The sequence below is a fragment of the Hemicordylus capensis genome, chromosome 4, assembly GCF_027244095.1.
Source record: "Hemicordylus capensis ecotype Gifberg chromosome 4, rHemCap1.1.pri, whole genome shotgun sequence".
NCBI classification, from domain to species: Eukaryota; Metazoa; Chordata; class Lepidosauria; order Squamata; family Cordylidae; genus Hemicordylus; species Hemicordylus capensis.
The window spans coordinates 120,530,084-120,550,653 of NC_069660.1; the positions used below are offsets into that span (position 1 = coordinate 120,530,084).

General features: G+C 42.6%; 1 protein-coding gene across 1 annotated transcript in view; it reads left to right on the plus strand.

The window, feature by feature from the left end:
- The window catches only part of LOC128323158 (calcium-activated chloride channel regulator 1-like), a 55,385-nt gene extending 37,500 nt beyond the window's left edge, over positions 1-17,885 (plus strand). The window contains exons 10-15 of the mRNA XM_053245878.1: positions 4,914-5,141; positions 7,545-7,815; positions 12,143-12,307; positions 14,344-14,583; positions 15,235-15,516; positions 17,824-17,885. Of these exons, the coding sequence (XP_053101853.1) occupies positions 4,914-5,141; positions 7,545-7,815; positions 12,143-12,307; positions 14,344-14,583; positions 15,235-15,516; positions 17,824-17,885 (1,248 nt within the window). The remainder of the gene's footprint in view (positions 1-4,913; positions 5,142-7,544; positions 7,816-12,142; positions 12,308-14,343; positions 14,584-15,234; positions 15,517-17,823) is intronic.
- Positions 17,886-20,570: the final 2,685 nt, after the last annotated feature.

Below are 20,570 nucleotides of genomic sequence, written 5' to 3' on the forward strand. Positions count from 1 at the left end.
TTTCAAAAGAGTTGAAACAAAACTTCAGAACATTTCACACTTATCTCAATTCAATTGTTTGTGCATTTGTATTTGTTCATTATCACTGCCAATTCTGATATGGTGGTATGACAGGCTATGCAACTGAGGCTAGCTCTTCATCACAATTATGGGGGATTTTATTTTGAAATAAAAATTCCCAAAAAATTTTGAGAGAAGAAAGAAGTGGGGTCCCCCAAGGATCTGTATTGGGATCAGTGTATTTTAATTTATTCATAAAAGATCTAGAAGTCGGGGTAAGAAATGAGGTGGCCAGTGAGTGATGCATATCGGGGCAAAAAAAATCAGGTTCATAAATATGCTTATAGGGGTGTGCATGAAACAAGCTTGTACAGTTCAGCTCAAATCTGGAGTGGATTCAAGCTACCCTGAGTGGCTCGGACTTAATTGAGCCTGGCCTGGTCTGGTTCCACTGTTGGTTCCACTGTTGAGCTTGAGGTAATTGTGTGCACAAAACCCGTTAGGTTTGAGTCTGGACTGGACTCAAAAACAAACAAGTCATGTTTGTTTTTGTGCCCCCAAACCAGAACCAAAGTTCAGCTTGAGTTAAAGCTGGTTCGGGATTCTAAATGTGAAAAACCCCAAAATTCTTCTTCTTACTGGTGGGTCCAATGGCCTCCAGGGGTGCTGCTGTGGCTGTGGGGGGGGGGTTTCCTCCAGAGGTTCCCCCTCCACCTACCACCCCTGGTCTTCTATGGGCTGGTTCAGGAACCTATAGAGACACCCCCCATGGCTGTACGCCCTGGAGGCTGCTGGACCCACCAGTAAGAATTTTTTAAATCTTTAGAACCTCGAACCAGCCCCGAGCAGGCCAGGTGGGGGGTTCAGCATGAGGTTGTGCCAAACTGGGCCCAGTCCAGCTCGAGCGTGAACTCTCAAGCCAGCCTGGTTTGGTGGTGAGGCAGCTCGACCTTGAGCCAGTTCGCACATCCCTAGATTGAGTGACTCAACAGCTATACTCTGTAAAGGGGAATTCAGCAAGGATTCCCCTTTACAAGTAAATGAGGGTAGGGGGTGGGAAGAAGTACTATCTGTTCTTTTACTTTTTAAAATCAAGCCACTGTGTGGCGGGATGCCAGTGGTGGAAGGGTCTCTTTCCACCCTCCCACTGGCCTGCCAAATGACAGCCGGAGCCAACTGTGGTCCATTTCAGGCCTCTGCCAAAACGGGCTGCTGCTGGCCTGGACAGTCATTTGGGAGGCCGATTGGAGGGTGGAAGGAGCCCCCTCCACCACCATCCCACTGTGCAGCAGCTTGATTTTAAAAAGGTATAACAGACAGTACCTTTTCCCTCAGCTCCCCTCACCGTCCCGCATATAGCTCTTTACTTGTAAGGAGGAATCCTTGCTGGATTCCCCTTAACAAGTATACTCACGTGGCGAGAGCTTGGCTCAATTGACCCTTGGACGAGAACACGCCTGGTTTAGTTTGAGGGCAAGCCTTCAAGCCAAGCCAGCTCGAATGCGAGCCAGCTTGAATCAAAGCCAGGTTGCACATTCCTATATGCTTATGGGATCTGAGCTATCAGAAATCAGATGAAGAAGAAGAAGAAGAAGAAGAAGAAGAAGAAGAAGAAGAAGAAGAAGAAGAAGAAGAAAGAAACAGAGGTTTGCAGAGGTCTGGCTGCACAAGAACAGGCACTAAGAACAAATGCAATAAGAGCAAAAGTTGAAAAGTCAACAACAAACAGCAAGTGCCGCCTTTGTAAAGAATCAGATGAAACAGTGGACCACCTAATCAGCTGTTGTAAAAAGATTGCACACACTGACTACAAACAAAGGCATGACAAGGTAGCAGGGATGATACACTGGAACATCTGCAAAAAATACAAGCTACCTGTAGCCAAAAATTGGTGGGACCATAAAGTTGAAAAAGTTGAAGAAAATGAAGATGTAAAAATATTATGGGACTTCCGACTACAAACAGACAAACATCTGCCACACAATACACCAGATATAACTGTAGTTGAGAAGAAAGAAAAACAAGTTAAAATAATCGACATAGCAATACCAAGGGATAGCAGAATAGAAGAAAAAGAAATAGAAAAAATCACCAAATACAAAGATCTACAAATTGAAATGGAAAGGCTGTGGCAGAAAAAGACCAAAATAATCCCAGTGGTAATTGGCGCCCTGGGTGCAGTTCCCAAAGACCTTGAAGAGCACCTCAACACCATAGGGGCCACAGAAATCACCACCAGCCAATTACAAAAAGCAACTTTACTGGGAACAGCCTATATTCTGCGACGATATCTATAACAACAGCAACAACATTGATAATAAATTTCAGCCATCCCAGGTCCTTGGGAAGGACTCGATGTCTGGATAAAACAAACCAGTCAATAACACCTGTCTGACTGTGTAAATAAATAAATAAATACATAATCAGTGACTGACAAGGACAGGGATATTGGGATCGTGGTGGACAGGTCATTGAGAGTGTCAACTCAATGTGCAGCAACTGTGAAAAAGGCCAATTCCATGCTTTGAATCATGCCCTTATACAAAACTATGGTGCAGCCACATTTGGAGTACTGCATACAATTCTGATCACAATGCTTCAGAAAGGACATTATAGAACTGGAGAAAGTGCAGAAGAGGACAACCAAGATGATCAGGGGTCGAGAACACCTTCCTCATGCAGTAAGGCTACCACACTCAGGGACATGATGGAGGTCTATAAAAATTATGCATGATGGGGAGAGAGTAGAGAGAGAGTTATTTGTCCCCCTCTCATAACAGTAGAACCAGGGGTCATCCAATAAAACTGATTGCCAAGAAATTTAGGACCAACAAAAGGAAGTACTTTTTCACATAACGCATAATCAACATGGAATTTTATGCAACAAAGTGTGGTGACAGCCAGCAACCTGGATAGCTTTAAGAGGGGTTTGGATAACTTCATGGAGGAGAGGTCTATCAACAGCTACTAGTTGGAGGGCTATAGGCCACCTCCAGCCTCAAAGGCAAGATGCCTCTGAGTACCAGTTGCAGGGAAGTAACAGCAGAAGAGAGAGCATGTCCTCAACTCCCGCCTGTACACTTCCAGCGGTATCTGGTGGGCCACTGTGTGAAACAGGATGCTGGACTAGATGGGCCTTGGGCCTGATCCAGCAGGGCTGTGCTTATGTTCTTAAGATGTGGTGATAGCCAACAGCCTGGATGGTTTTAAAAGCAAATATGATGAACAAAATATGATAGATAAATAATACATAAATAAAGAGGGATTTAGATAATTTCATGGAGAATAGGTCTATTAAGTCTGAGGGCTATAGGCCACCTCCAGCCTCAGAGGCAAGATGCCTCTGAATACCAGTTGCAGGGAAGTAATAGCAGGAGAGAGGGCATGCCCTCAGTTCTTGCCTGTGAGCTTCCCAGAAACATCTGGTGGGCCACTGTGTGAAACAGGATGCTGGACTACATAGGCCTTGGGCCTGATCCAACAGGGCTGTTCTTGTAGTGTGTCTGGGAATTTAGGAGTTAACTTCCTTATACATCCCAATATTGGGCACATTCCGTTAGAAAGTATATTCAATTAAAGAAAGGTGATGTTACAATCCCATCTATTTTCTAAATTTGTAGAAATTCAAAACATTTTCTTTAACAAACCTATCAAAGAGCCTCATACTGACGACCTACCATCTAAATAGACCTTTCCTGAAGAAACTGAATCAGTTTGTGCTTCCCATTTGGGCACAGAAAATCCCATTATAAAGATTGGGGGAGGGGACCCAACTTTGTTCTTGACTGCTTTCAACTTCTGTTCCTCATAACCTAGCTCTTTTTCCATGGATTCAATTAAAAAAGTGACAAACTTGTTAAGCTGGTGCTTCTGAGAAGAAAAATTCTAACACAAATGGTGCAAACAGAAAGCTTTGAGAAGCCACAGAAATTTGGGAGGGATGGGTAAAAGAGCATGATAGAATGCTGTTTTACCTCTCCACTCCTGTGCCTGTGTAATTTTCCTCAGTCTGTCATATCACACTGACCACAAATCTGCTTCTCTTCCTCTATGGAGGAAGATGTGTGTGTTTGCATTTCAACCTCTTATTTTTAATCTGAACTGCAGTGGCCTTCGCCTGGGGATTCTGGGAGTTGTAGTCAACAACATCTAGGAATTCCTGTTAGAGGGAACACTGATACTATTATCAAGTGTTCTGGAAATCAAACAGCTTTATGCATCATCTGAACATGTCATTGAAATATACTGTTAAGTTATATTTCTTTTCTCAGTGCACTTCTATTTATGTGTGTGTTACATACAATATGCATCCCACCTTTCCGTTTACAGCTTCCAAGGCAGCTAACAACCTCTATAAATTTTTTTATTTATTGAGAACATTTAAGCCCTATCCCTCCAGTGAGTTACAGTTTCTGGGCAACTCACAAAATTAGTAAAACAAATTAAACAGAAAAATAGAAAATAAAATTAAAAGAAAAATAACTAAAGAAGGCCCAGTTTAAACCAAGTTTAAAGTGATAACACCACATTTATTTGGTGCAGAAAAAGATTTAGCATGGTATCTTCTGGAGGCAGGTCAAGAGCATGGGCAGTATTGTGTGCTGCAGTGCTGCTATCTGTTAGAGACAGCTGTGCTTAGATCGTCCTTCACGTGCTTATCCACGAGATGATGTAGGATACCACTTTTATCACCAGCACACAATTCTTGAAGATCTGTATGGAATAAAATCCATCTGCTTATGGCAGTACTAGCATACCAAGTCTGAGGAGTATGTGTACACCAGAGATGTCCATTGTTAAGGTACCCTCTAGGCAATGAACTAGAACTATCTTTAAGAAATGAAATAAATCATATTCTTTAAATTATAACATTTTCCTGCCATATCCTAATACTTTGACAAATTTCTTAACAGCTTGAAAGTAAAGGTCAAAGCATCAGTGCTGGCGCATGGCTGGATGGTGTGGTATCCATTGATAAAACTGTGGGAAATGACACATTCTTTGTTGTTACATGGAGTGTAAGTGTATACCCACCAGGAATTCTCCTGACAGATCCAAGAGGGGAAAAGTACATTAAAGAGTTTGTAATTGAAAATACCAACATCCGGATGGCTCGACTCAAGATTCGTGGAACTGCAGAGGTAAAAACCAAACTTTGATTAAACCTCCCTGTGTATTTCATATTACCTATCGTGGGCTCTTCCTCCCGTGGACATTGCAATAAGGGAGTGAAAGGGGTTCAGTTATCACCTGGGTGCTGGGTGTTTCATTTGTCTGGCCCCTTGCCAGGGAGCCCAGCCGCCCACCACCTTTTCCTGCCTCCTCAGCTCCTTTTCCTGCCCCTTATATTCCCATCACCACTGCTTGGCTCTCATGAGTTCTCATTCTGCCCCTGGGCTCACAAGAGCTTGCCCTCTCTGATGGCTGTCTGAGCCAGCCATATTGCCCTGGAGATCGATTATGCATGGCCGGTTATGCATAACGATGGCAACACACACTCCTCTGGTGCTTGGCCAGGAACACATTGAGTGTCATTACTGGGCCATCCCTGTTCAGTACGGGTAGGGTCTTCCAAGCCCTTCTGACTGTTGGGTGTGTTGAGATTATTCTCAACACATACTAAGGAACTGCCTTTAGGGGCCATTGAAGCCACCACCTGGATCTGAGCCAACTGCTCTGAATCTGAAGCTCACCTAGGAGTTGCACAACCTTTCCTCTTCCTCCCAGCTCCCTGATGTTAATGTTCCATTAGGATGAGGGAAGCACATGCCTGGCTCTGCTTACAGCCTACATACAATTCCGAGAGGAGAATTTCCCAAAATTCTGCTTGCTAAGAGAAGTTTTTTTCTGAATTAAATCAATGGCACACTTCACTACTGCAGCTCAAAAAGGTTTATTTTCCTAGTGCATACAAGTGCAGCTTTAACCATCACTGCAGCTCCCTGAAAAAGGTGGTGGGGAGGAATATATCTGTTACAAGTTTACCTGTTGGAACTCTGCTCATTTAAAAAAAAACCACCTTATATATACTTCAGAATGAGAGGGAAAAATCAGCTTTAATGTCCATTAGTCAGTGGCATTTGAATTTGAGACTGGATGGATGGAATTTCACTGTGCAAAGCAGATACTAAGATGGCCAGATCAAGGCCTGTAAGATTTATTCGGTCACCTGAGTGTTCTGCTGCTAATAAGGATCTGCTGTTATCTTTTGTAAGACAGAATCAAATAGAATCATTTTACATAGTGCTTGGCAACCCAGGATGGATGAGTATCAACATAGACTTGAGGCACCCGATCATAGTCCCACCATAGTTCCCTAAAGAGAAAGCCAATCACAGATATTAGGCCCACTGCTATACAGAGAGAGAGAGAGAGAGAGAGAGAGAGAGATCCTCTGAGAGCAGGTCAGAGGGTGGGCAGCCTTTCAGCCTTCAGGCTATGATTGCCCACACCTATAAAGGGTGGCAGCTCCTACCAAAAGCAAGGTGTATGGCAATGTTAAAAAGCTAAAGGAATAGTCCATCTTGCAAACAACTGATATGGGTTAGCCAAGAGCAGGAAGAAGAGGTAAACCAAGTTCTTCTAATTCAGATATTCACTTCAGTGAATGAAGAGACTCTTGAATGTTCTCCTGGTGGTCATCCTCAGTCTCCATCACAGTTTTTAGAAACCATGTGAAATCCTGGCTTTTTACCCAGGCCTTTATGATTGTTTCTTCTGCTGCTGCTTTGTACTTATTTATGGTTCTATTTTGCTTGTTTTTAAATCTTTTAATCAGATCTGTTTTTATATCATATACCTCTGCTAACTGGGCAAAGAGGCACCTTTTTAATGTGGTGATTCTCTTTATTTAGCAGGGGGAGAGTAACTGGCCCTATTCACCCCCAGCACAGTACCTCCAGTGACTGTTGCTGGTGTCTGTCTTATGTTTCTTTTTAGACTGCGAGCCCTTTGGGGACATGGATCTATCATTTATTTATTATTTCTCTATGTAAACCGATTTGCAAACTTTTGTTGAAAAGCGGTATATAAATTGTTGTAGTTGTAGTTGTTGTATATTCTAGCATAATATTTTATGCGGCAGCCCACTGGAGACCACTGCGCATGTGGAGACCACTGCGCATGTGCCCTGGCCATTTGCATGGCCGGCTCATGACCCAGGCCACGCAAATGGCTAGGGTACATGCGTGGCGGCCTCCAAAATGGCTGCTGTAATGACCAAGAGGGCTGAAGGCCCAAAAATGGGCCAAACCAGCCCACCCCTGAAGACATTTTTTTTAAGTTTAGAAGTCCGCGCTCGCTCGGGGAGGGGGAAGGGGAGGGTTTGGTTCAAGGGTAAGCCCTAGCGCCGGTCTAATTTGTTGGCAAACTGACTTGACTTAGAGTAGTTTCACACATCCCAACTATCATGCAGGGCCAGCAAGACTCTGCTGCACACTGCTCTTTGTGTCTTTAAAATAGCCCCTACATTTCAAATGTAATAACCAAAAAGGGACAACAATTAGGTTTTAGATATTTAATATTCTTCGAAACTTGTTTTGCAGGCGGGAGACTGGCATTACTCAATCCAGAATACAAACAACGGAGATCAAGTCATATCACTGACTGTCACCACTCGAGCACCATCTTTAACTGAGCCTCCAGTGACTGTGAAGGTGTATATGAATAGAGATACCAATAACTATCCTAATCCAATTATAGTTTATGCAGAAGTCAGTCAAGGATTTTTGCCTGTTATTGGTGCAAGTGTTACAGCCACAATTGAACCAGAGTCTGGAACAGCGGTAGAGATGGAACTCCTGGACAATGGTGCAGGTATGTCATTTTCAGGTGCTTATGGTATTACACATTTTACCATTTGCCCCTGGGCAGTTTTTAAAGTTTAAGAACACAAAGTGTGTTATGTGAACACATAAACTGGCGGCAGTTCTCTGGGATCTCTGGCAGAGCTCTTTCCCAAACGGATCACCTGAGATTTTTCTTTAGTGGGGATGTTAGAGATTGGCCCTTCTGGATGCAGAGCATGCATTCTGATTAAGTTATGGCCCACACTCAGCAAGCTGCACCCTCACAACTACAGCAATGGTATGGCAAATGATCGTTACTGGGTCGGTCATACTTGTCATGGTGCTACACATCTTCTGCATTCCTGCCTTTGAAAGAGTTTGGGCAGCTAAGGGATGGACAGTGTCAGCATTACATTATGAATCATGCTGGCCAATAACCCTAACACAGTTCACCATCACTTAGGACAGTGTTTCTCAACCTTTTTGGAGTCAAGGACCGCTAAATTCCTCGTGCAGAGTTTCAAGGACCGCTACATTCTTCATGTGCAGTTTCCCAGACCAGCAGTTAGTAAAGGGGTTTCAAGTTTTAAGTTTTTCTATCTATCTATCTATCTATCTATCTATCTATCTATCTATCTATCTATCTATCTATCAAACAGACTTCTATACTGCCCAAAACTTGTATCTCTGGGCAGTTTACAATTAAAATAATATAAGCATTAAAATAATTAAATTTGGAATCTTTTGCAAACATGGAATATTAGGGGTTCTCAACCTTGGGTCCCCAGATGTTGGTGGACTTAAACTCCCATAACCCCCAACCACAATGGCTTTTGGCCATTATAAGGTTGAGAACCCCTGAATCTAAAAGCCTGGGTGAACAAATATGTCTCCAGTATGTCTCAGTATGTGCGGGGTGGGGGTGCTTGTGATTACTCAATGGAGAGGAGATGTTGGGCCATTAGAAAAATTCAAAAACTACGAAACCAACATACAAGCAAGCTTTTGAATTCCCCCAAACTCTTCATCAGGCTGGATGTCAAGCAAAGCAAAAAGGAGGTGAGGAGAGGAGAGCTGGGCAAGTTGTCAGTAGAACCCGAATTCTACAGTTTAACCCTCTCTTGATGGAGGTGGAGTTTTAGCCAGAGTTGTGTAGTCGCAGGGCCGGATCCAGACCACATTAGTCAGGACCACCCACTGAAATTAATTTAGTCATCTCTCATTTGTGTCAATGCTGCTTGGTCATGATCACCTGGCTTGATCTGGATCCTGCTCTTAATTGTGCACTTTGTGAGGCGGACCTGATGAAACCAGCGCAGCTCCTCCAAAACTCCTTAAAAACAGTCACGTGGCAGGTGCTGGGAATGGGTGTTTTTTTTTTTTTTTTTTAATGATGAAAGAAAATGTGAAGAAGAGCGGTGGGGACCTGGTGTTAAAGGGAAGGGGGAAATTCTGAGATGGCGGGGGACGCTGGGCATTGTAGTGGTGGATGCCTCATCTTCCTCACTGGGGAGACGAGGCACTGTTCAGGGTGGGCGAGGCAATGGTGCACCAGACCGCGCTTGGAAGGTCTCCTGGGTCCAAGAGCTGCCGCCGCTGTGCTTGCACACCAGAGTGTAGCAGGTGTTCCCCCATTCTCTCTCGCAGCGCACACTTCTGTGCCCCCTCCCAACTCCCCTGCATGCGCCAATCACACCAGCCTGCCTTTGGGGCCACGCAGCTCATGTGGTCCCACATGCTGCCCGTGTGTCACTGCGAGGCAAGCCAAGGCAGCCCTCCTCCCTCCCTCCACTGCTTAGCCCTCACCGCAGCATAATCCCCCCGCTCGGCGAGGTCTCTGTGACGTGCGCGCGCAAAGGACTGCTGGGAGTTTTCCCAGCAATGTCGGGGAAGGGGCGGCAGGGAGGTATCCTGCCACCCCAATTACACTTAGGATTACGGCGAAAGAGTGGGAAAGCGGCGGGAGGGGTAAGTAAACCCTCCTGCCGCTCTTAAAGGTACCCCCCACCTGAACCGGACCGCCCAGGTCCGGACCGGTCCGGAGGCTATTTCAATGGCCTCCGGACCAGACCGGGCCCATCCCTAGGCTTTGCCTAGGATTGGCCTGTTAGATCAGAAAGGAAAAACGTCCATGTAACCTCCCTTTCCCCAAGAAAACAGATAACAGGGTGTGTGCACCCAATCTAAACAAAGACTATGTGCATTAAAAGCAGATCAAAGATACAGTATATAAAACACACACACCCAAGCTCCAGCAGCAGAGGCTGTTCAGATCATACTCCTTTGCTTTCCATGATCCAAAGATGACCCAGACTTGCTTCCATATTTTTCAATTAGGTGCCGGAGAATGAATAACTGATCGAGGGTAGAGCGCCCAGCTCTAAATCCAGCTTGCTCTTCCCCTAAGATGGCATGCTCGTCTAACCAGGCTTGCAATTTAACTAAGAGATGTTTAGCATACAGCTTGCTTAAAAGCGAGATAGGTCTATAATTAGAGGGAATATTCCTCTCTCCCTTCTTAAAGATGGGCACGGTGATAGCGGTCTCCCATTCTTTCGGGAAGCATCCTGTGACATCGATATGAGTAAACAAGGCAGCCAACAAAGGAATCTACTATTTAGCATTTGCTTTGATAATTTCAGGAAAAATATAATCAGACCCTAGGGCCTTGCACTAAAATGGGACACCGACCCATTCATTCATAGGGATCTGACCTATAGCCCAGGGTATGTAAGAGTGGGGATGATTATTCACAATGTGCTTTCCATGATGGCAAGACAGAGTTCTCCATTCCCCATATTGTGGAACTGTTGCTGTTTTCATCATTGTCGGACTCTGAAAATACTTATTGACAATGAAATGGCTTCGCAACAAAGAGAAAGCTAACTTTGCAAAACTGCAGCACCTTTGGGCAGAGGCAGATTCTGTTGGTGCTAGATGAAGTGGTTCACTCTTGGGTGTGAGGGAGGGTTGCTTGCTGATTAAAATAGGAGGGCGAGAGAGGTTTGGCCAAGGTTGGTTCAGTCCTCCACCTACTCCCTTAACTGATAAAACTACATCAGTTCAAGATGGAGGGTAAAGAAAATGAAAAGGGGCCTTCTTCTACTGTGCTATTAAGTTAGTTTTTTAAAAAAACAAACCACCACAAAACCTTATTTGGATTCAACAATATATCAAAATATAAAAAAAGAGTACAAATACTTTATATTAATGTTTTAATGTAACATTAGTAATACACCTATGTGATTGAAAACTATTGAAACTGTATTTGATATAATTAGGCTCAATAAAATATATTCACAACAAAGTTTATTAAAAAATGATCAATAGGATCTCATAAAAGTAGTCTCTGTATAGTCAACTAAAAAGATTAAATCCAATTATTCATTCCCAGTATATCATATTGTCAACAGATGGGAGAAGTATAAACAAATATTCTCATGTGGTTGCAGTGTCACATTTTGATTGAAATATAAACTCTTGTAGTTTTGCCAACACTGGGTCTGCTGTACAGTTTTGCCAAACACGTTTCAGCTGAACTGAGTCTTCTTCAGTGGCAATTATTAGAGAAAATCTCACTTCTACTAGTAGTCTCCAGTCCCATCATGGGAAGTAAACTGTCACTGCTTCTCCCTTCAGCTGTTCATTGACAGTATGATATTCTGGGAATGAATAATTACATTTAAGCTTTTTAGATGGAAATATAGAGACTACTCTTATGAGATCCTATTGATAATTTTTAATGAACTTTGTTGTGGTGTATTGATTGATCTTGATTAATTATATCTAATATAGTCTGGATAGTTTTCAATCACATAGTTTTATTACTCATATAAATTTAAAACATTAATATAGAGAATTTGGATTCTTTTTTGATATTTTGAAAAGTTGTTTTTAAAAGACATCTTTACTTTGGGTTGGGCTGTTGGAAAGAAAGTTGATGGTTGGGAGAGAGGAAGTCACAAATGGATTTTAGTGGAGGGAAAGTGCTGTGGGCTCAGCTCTTGTACCAAAAATCCTAGGTTAAGCATGTGCAGGGACAGTAAGCATTTGGGCAACAGCCTGAGGGAAACACTCGCGCACCAACAGCTTCAGAGGAGCCACCACCATGGATACCTGCCACTGGACCCCCATTCCTTGTTGCCATGCAGGCACTCCTCAGCACCACCACAGCTGAAATGGTGGTGCCATTTTAATTTTAGTAGGTTACGGATGAGGCATTAATCAGTTTCCACAAAGAAAGCAGCCAAGACTGTAATGAGAACATCTCCTAAATATGCTATGTATGATTTTATAAATCATAAGCAGGAAGATGGTTGCTTTTATATGTCAGTTCTTGTTATTTTTTTGCCAAGGTGCTGATATTCTCAAGAATGATGGCATCTACTCAAGGTATTTCACATCTTTCAAAGGAAATGGTAGATACAACATAAAAGTGAACGTCCAGGGGAAAGACAAAACTGTCAGACGTGTCCGCAGACAGAGCCATACTGCATATACAGCAGGTTATGTAGACAATGGTAAGAGTTCATTATGGACTAGTCTTTCTTTCTAGGAAAAATTCAGGAGAATAGGGGCACATGAGCTCAAGTGGTGTCAATGTGTGAAATGTGTCTCACTGTAGAGGCACAAGCTTCTCCCTGGGAGTTCCCTGTCAATCATTACCTTTGTGTTGATCTTGGCTTGATCAGAAGACTGATTACAAATGACCTATCTGAGTATTGATTACTCACACATCCTTACCTTCTCTCCTACATTATTAAAACCAACTCTGTGCTCACTTAGATTATGATCCTAAACATGCTTACTAAGGAGTAAGGCCGATTGAGCTCAATGGCTCTCAGTTCTAAGTAAATATGGTTGGGATTATATTGTTGCATTAACTGGTGGTGTTTGGAACCAATGAAAAACTTGCTAATTCTTTCAAACATTTTAAGATATTACTCTGGTGAAAGTCTTCTTCTTCTTCTTTTAGATTGTGAGCCCTTTGGGGACAGAGATCCATCTTATTTATTTTTTTATTTCTCTGTGTAAACCACCATGAGCCATTTTTGGAAGGGCGGTATAGAAATCGAATGAATGAATGAATGAATCTTAAGGGGTATCCATTATCTGCCCAGCCAGATCAATCTGCCTTAATTTTTCCATAGTTACCTTATGGCCCCATTCACATGGAATGGGAAACTGGAGTTAAAAGGAGCCTGAGGATGACTTTCCTGTACATCTGAATTTGTGAAACCAGGGTCCCATCAGAAAAGCCATCTGAGGTTTCCCTTCCCAAACTGAAACCTCAAGCTGTAGTGAGTTTCACAACCCCTACCTAAGGTTTGTAGCTACCTGCGTTACATTCAGATGCTGGATTGCAGGCTGCATTGGCTGTAACCAGAGTTAGATGTGGAGGAAACTCCTCTCTCTCTCTCTCCGGCTGTGGGGCTGTCCATGTCAGAATTAAGCCTGTACAGCCAGTTCTCCCTCCTCTCTGCAGTTTCCCTGACTTCAGTTTGGTTCCTGCCCATTTTGTCCAAAGGCTGACAGGTAAGCACACACGGGGGGTGGGGTGAATCCACTGGACCCTCGGTTCCATGTTACATGTGAATGGGGCAGGCGTATGGAAGTCACGAACTATGCATGTTAAAAAATAAATAAAATTAATTTTAATGTTTTACATTTATATCCCGGTCTTCCTCCAAGGAGCCCAGAGTAGTGACCATGGTTTGTTTATCCTCACAACAAACCTGTGAGGTAAATTAAGCTGAAAGATAAGTGACTGGCCCAGAGTCACCCAGTGAGTTTTGGCTGAATCGGGATTTGAACTCAGGTCTCCCCGGTCCTAGTCCAATACTCTAACCACTACACCACACACTCCTCAACAGTATTGCATAATATATTTTACTAGCTGGGTAGGAAAGACTGACATGACTGACCCTACCCAAATCTTCAGATATACCACAGATAGCACCAGAAGAAGCAGTTCCATGTGACTTGGAGCATGAATGGATGGGATCTTAGTTAATCCACATGGAGCAAATGCTGTCGTGTAGAGTGGTAATTTTAATGTATTAAATTGACCATGAGAAGAAAACTAAGAAAAGCTTTTTACATATCATTTATCCAGAACCTATTTCTATACTTGGCAAAATATTTTTAATGGACCTGCCTGCAAGCTTTTCATAGGTTTTAGATAAGTTATATTCCCTAGCCTTTTAAAATTGTTGCTTTGAAGAAAAGATAATGCAGAAGAGCGTTACTGATGCTATTTGTTGGTTGTTCCATGCTTATAAGTTTTAAGAATACATGAAACATTTGGTTTCCTGTGTTACTTTATTGAGGCAAGAGCTCTCTAAAATTGGACAACTCTAAAGTATCCATCTAACTTTTTGTATATGCAGTCCAAGGGCAGACTGAATGTGGGAGGCTGACAATATATGCATTATCTTCACATAGGTTTCCCGCCCCCCGCCATAAAAAAAGAATTACATCAAATAGGTTATCTGAATAATGGAAACATCAAAGCTTTGTAATGAGGCCTGCTTTTCTCTTCTGGCCATTTTTGTAGGTGTAATAAAAAGGAATGCACCAAGACCTAAAGCTAGTGATGATGTGATCCCAGCAAACCTAGGAAATTTCAACAGAATTGCATCAGGAGGTTCTTTTGTAATGGCAGGAGTTCCTACAAGTCCCAAGGATGTTTTTCCACCTGTTAAAATCACTGACCTTGAGGTAGAGCTAGTGGATGATGCTGAGGAATTCTTTTTGTCATGGACAGCTCCCGGGAATGATTATGATACAGGAAAAGGTAAGCATGAAATTCTGCTTCAGGCAGAGGGTTTTTGACCATCAATTAATATTAGGGGAAAGTCTACATGATGGAGCTATTGGTTGATCAGGGAGAGGAAAAGTCATATTTTCTTCAAAAGGAAAAAAGCCAGTATTATTCACACAAGCATTCTCTCCGTGTAACATCTTAGGTTAGTATTATACCATTCCCCTGGGCCTTTCCCAGATAGCAGGCTTTACCGTGAGATTAAGAGGGGTGAAATACTTCACGTTAGGGGGCATATAGGATATTTCAAATTTGCCTAAAAAGAGGCAAAGAAGTGGAAAGATGCAAGAAGTGGAATTTTTTACCCTGGACATAAAACAGGCTAAGCTCCAATGTGCAATGAAAAACCCGAACCTTCCATTTGCATGGGATAATAGTTTATCCCGACATGTGTAGCTAGAACCCCATGCAAGCTGAAAGTGTGTCCTAAAACATGCTCCAGAGTCCTCTGCATCATGAAGGCATTACATGATAGATTAGCACTTGCAGTCAACATGGAGATGAGTCAGATAATGAAGTTTCAGATCCATTGAAAGGGGCAGTAATATGATTTGTCTGTCTGTCTTTTGCCATGACTGATCTATATTTTAATGCAGATGTGCCGTTTGTTTTTTTATCTTGCAGTGGAAAGTTATGAAATAAAAATGAGTGAAAATCCCTTGGAATTCAGAGATGCTACCTTTCAGAGTGCTATTTCTGTGAATACTTCTGGTCTGACCCCCGCTGTTGCTGGGGTCAGACAATCTCTTCAATTCAAGCCTGAAAACTTCACCAGAGAGAATGGCACCATAATCTACTTTGCAATTCGTGCCATTGATGACAGCAAGAATGTTGGAGAAGTATCTAACATAGCAAGAACAGCTTTGCTAGTTCCTCCATTGCCTCCTACAGCTGACAGTACCTCTGGTACTACTCCCTTAGTATGGCCAACACTACTTCTGCTACTGTTTCTAACTGCAGTGCTATAAATGGGGTTACTACAATAGTGATAGTATGTACTTCTGTAATTATTATTTGTGCTATTAAGCATAACAATTTTTACTGTACATGAGCAAAGACACAGAAGGCCTGATACTGGAATGCAATCCCAATTAGACCTCAATATTTAAGTAGTAAGAATCTTAAACTATGCAATGGAGAGAGAAACACACTGTGCTGTTTAGGTATATGAATGTTATATGTTCATCATTTTCAAAGACTCCATAGTTAACATACATACATAGTTAACATACAGATTGAATATTAGAACTATGCATTTTTGTGTAATGAAGACAAGCTGCTCACCTTAAATTCTGCACTAGGTAAGCAATAAAGACTTTGTACAATCTCATATATTACCCCTAGCTTTACTGATTAGGCTCATGCAGCCATACATTGCCTTCAGGGGCATATCTATGGTGGGGCAGGCAGGGCACGTGCCCCGGGAGCCACTTAAAGGGGGGCACCATTTCTTAAAATTAATTTTTTTAAATGGCCACCAAAAACAAAATGGCCACTGGGCATGCTCAAATGGCCTCTGTGAGGCCCTAGGCCATGCCAGGCCTTGCAGAGGCCATTTGAGCAAGCGTGGTGGCCATATTGTTTTCAGCGGCCATTTTTTTAAAAAAATTATTTTTAGAAATGACCACCGCACATGCTCAAATGGTGCCTGTGAGGCCCCAGAGGCCAGTGGGAGGAAGGGAAAACTTTGCAGACCCCCCACAGCCTTTAGGAAGTCCCCCAAAGGGGCTACAAGTAATTTTTTTTTAAAAAAAATTAATATAATATAAGTCACTGTACGCATATTCAGATTGGCACTATGTACAGAGAATCAGGGCTTCTGAATACTGAGCTGAAGTTTATGAGCTAAGATTGTATTCATTTGCTCTTACTTTGCTTCTTGTGATAAGTGACTTAAATGTGATGTCTTAATAACATGGCTATTAATGGTGAGTTTGTCTTTGAATCAGTGTGAAATCCTTAGTATTAAGGCCCACTGGGAGTTTCTTGCTCTTTCTCTCATTTTAAGTGTCTTTCTGAAATACTTGAATATATTCCAAGCAGTGACACAGTTTACTCTGCATATTGTTTAATTATTTTCAGAGTATCTGGCAAAAGGCAAATTCTCCATTTATTTTTAAAACTTATGTAATCGTGATGCTACAATGCATAGCAGAGAATTAGAGAGGCACTTCTATTTAGTTTTTTCAAGTACACCTCCGCATAATATTTGGGTATTTCATGAGCCCCAGAATACTGAAATTTGTAGTTTTCCAGCATTTTCTTAGTCTGGCTATGTCCACTGCTAAATAGTTTTTGAAATATTAAAAGATTAACTAGCTTGACTTGTATTTTTCTGCTGATATTATGGTAAAGTTATTTGAAAGATGGGTGTCAGATGTTTGGACAGGGGGCGCAATTTCAGTGCTTGCCCTAGGCGCTATTTTCCCTAGATATGCCTCTGATTGCCTTGGTCTTTCATCTAGACATTTGGGTGGAGAGGGAGGCATCTAATTCAATAGGTGCAACTAATGCTGTCACTTGCTAGAGATGCACCTGATGAATTTCTGTCTGCTGCATCTCTACAAGGCAATGCTTTCCCCAAATGCCACCAACTATGGTAAATAAATAATAAATATCCATGCATAAATGCAATAGGTATGGAATCTACAAACACCTGCTACTGAAGCATCTAATGGATTTCTCCCTGATGAATTCTAACATTGGCTGACATACTGCAAAAGGGTACATCAGCCCATGCATGCAATGATGCAAGTCAAGCAAATGCGAAAATTGTGCAAATGGTGCTGCACAGGATTAAGCCCGTTATTCTCAAATATCATTTGCACAACGTGCATGCATGCAATGTTACTTGGCAGATGTACCCATGCACAGTAGGACATCCACTATTTCTAGTAATCCTCAAAGGAGCTAACAGAATGTGCGGTCATATCATATAGCAGATCTGGATTTTCAAAGCATCCAGCAGTGGTCCTCAAATAATCAGCACTGAATTCTAGAAGTACTTTCACCACTGGATAACTGTCCAGGCTGACGGCAATTGCTCTCATCTCAGGCAAAACTGGTATCAGCAGTTGGAGGAATTGTAGAGAGCTGGATCAAGTCTTTTAGGCCTCCCAAGCATTTAAGAGGAACTTCTTGGTTGAAATGGCATGACTACAACCGCAATAAATTCCAGACCCATTACTATTTATTTTGCTCATTGATCTGTAGAACTCAATGACACTGGACACAGTAATGACACAGTTTATTACATTCAAGAACAATGCAAATAGAGGTGGCATCTCTGACAGAGCGGAAAGACAGAAGGGAGCACTGAGCAACAAGGGCAGCGGCAGCAGTCACCTACCTCAATTAGAACGAATGAAACTGAGAAAGATAGTGGTGCTTGTCACCTATTTCCTCAATGCCCAGTTTCAGGTAGATTCAACAGATGGTTTGGATTTTTGTAAACCAAAAATGTTGCAATGGTGGCATGCAGTTTTCACATCTTATTTCAACTATGCAGGAACTATTGTGCCTGTATACATTTATTCAGTCTAATTATTTTGTTTTGGGGGAAGGGGGAGTGAGAAGAGCCTATGGCTTTTGTTATTTTGACATCTAATGATCTCCCAAAGTTCACAAAATTGTGTGACAATCTAGCTATATCTGTTTTTTAAAACAAATTATAGAAAGTCACTACTTAAAGGATTAAATGTTTTAGGAAACTTGGATACACTTAGAGTAAAAGAGGGGTGAAAACTGAGTTAAGTTTATTCTGAACTGCTAAACAGCTATCGCCATTCCATAATACATATTTCTATCTATAGATTTCACAGTGCTCTCAGAATCAATTTTTGATTTAAGAAAGGTCTATGATCACTATGATCATTGAATTAAATGGGAGAGTTGAAAGTTAACTTGTGCTTTGTCCATTGAAATCAATGGAATCTAAAGCGTTTAATTTTATCTGGATTAATGTCCATAAATGAATGCCTAATAGGTTTTTAATACCACTCATGGAATCTGACATTTAAAAAATAGATAGGCATGATTTCACTATAAATAAGTGCTAATAAAACAATTCTTCAATGTGTTTTGATTTTCCAGGTCTACATTAGATATGCCTATCACATAGTTAGGGCCCATGTGTTTTATTTTTCAATTGTAAATAGCAGCGAACCAGTGTTTCAATCCAGACTGGGATCATGGCATGGAAGGGAGGGGATTTTAGCCCTTTAACCCACCCATGTCCCCACCCCCAGTCCAGAGGCACACCGAGGTATTTTTTGTTGGAGATGAACTTCCAGTGCATCGACCTTTTGCACCAACTGTCCTAATGACCACTAGGGGCATTGGGAGTAGAGACAGTGAGTAAGGGTCTCCCTATCTGTCCCTACTCTATGACCCCTGAACTGACTCTGCAGCACTTCCTGTGCTGAGTCACAAGCCTTCCTTTCCTCCTAGAGAGCAGATGGAAACATCTATCTCTCTCCTTACATATCCACTATGTAGTCCTTTAGATTAGAGATAGGTCTTTCCTATCTAAGTGTATTTAACCAATAAATATTTAGTGTTTAGTCATACAAGGATCTCTATGTGTTTTCTTTAAATAGCTACAATATCCAAACCATCCTCTGCTACCTGCTCTGTAACTGGAGTGTGTGCTCATTCCCTAGTGCTCTGCTGTTTTACCTATTGTGGGTAAAAATCAACAACCTCTAACATTTTTGACTCCCGGAGCTGAGGCTGAAGGGCTTCGGAGGCCCCCCTTGCTGCGAGACCCCCCTTAATTCTTTTAATACCTCTCTGATCTGCCACCACCTCACTGCATGTGCTGCCGCTATTTCCCCCTTGCTACCACCTGCCTCTATTTCCCTCTCTTCACCTCCAGGGGGGAGCTGAGTGGAGCAGGCCACCACCCCCTAGTGGAGGTGGGTGCAGGTGGGCCTCCTCAGCCTGCACACGTGCACAGTTGGAGTATGGAGTGTCACATCCTGCAACATCATGGGATGTGACACTCCATACTCCTACTGTACCACCTGTGCAGGCCAAGAAGGCCCACCTGTGCCCACCAACACTGCCAGGGGGGCGGCCTGCTCCGCTCAACCCCCCCAGCAGTGAAGAGGGGGAAATAGCAGTGGCGAAGGGGAAATAGCCATGGGGGCTGGCCAGCAGTGGCGGGGCATCGGGGCTCTGGGGAGGCTCCCCAGAGAACCCTGCCCCATGGTCCATGCCTAAATCTACCACTGTCCCAGTCTCAGTCAACACCCACCCCCCATTCCTGATAAAGATAAAAGTTCCCATGGTAGTAATTCAATTTTATTTCCTTGTCAAGCAGTACCCACAGGAGGAAATCTGGATCAAGACCACAGCAGAGTCAGGGCAGACATTTGGGGCATAATTGTTGCTTCCAGGTTGCCTTATTGTTGGGAATTCTCTCTAGAGAAACCCTTTTTCATTATAGCAGAGTGCACAGAGGCACAACACAGCGGAATTGGGTTAGGCATGGTGTATGCTGAGAGTAAAATAACTTGGAGCCAGTTCATAGTTTCAAATCAATATAAAGAGTATTTATTAGAGAATTAGATAGGAAAGTGAGGAGATAGGATCTCTAATCTATCTATCTAGCTGGATAAAGATGGATTCTGCATCTCTGCACACATGGTGCAGGGAGAGAGGAGCTTGCATGTTGTAAGGGAGAAGGAAAGGAAGAAAAAAGGGAAGAGGAAGTGGAAGGAAGTCCCTGAGATTAGCAATCTACATATGAAAGGGATAGTGTCAGAGTAGTAGAGAAGGGATGACCAATGTCTTGACCCTCTAGCCCTCTGACTCACTAGTATGTCCTCCTATGTCATTGAGACAAGAGACAGCGCATAGTCCTTCACTTCCAGCAATCATAGCATTCTTCTACTTACAGGTGGCCGGTGAGGGCACCACCAGAGAGGTGGTGGGAGGCACATTTAACTGTAATTTAG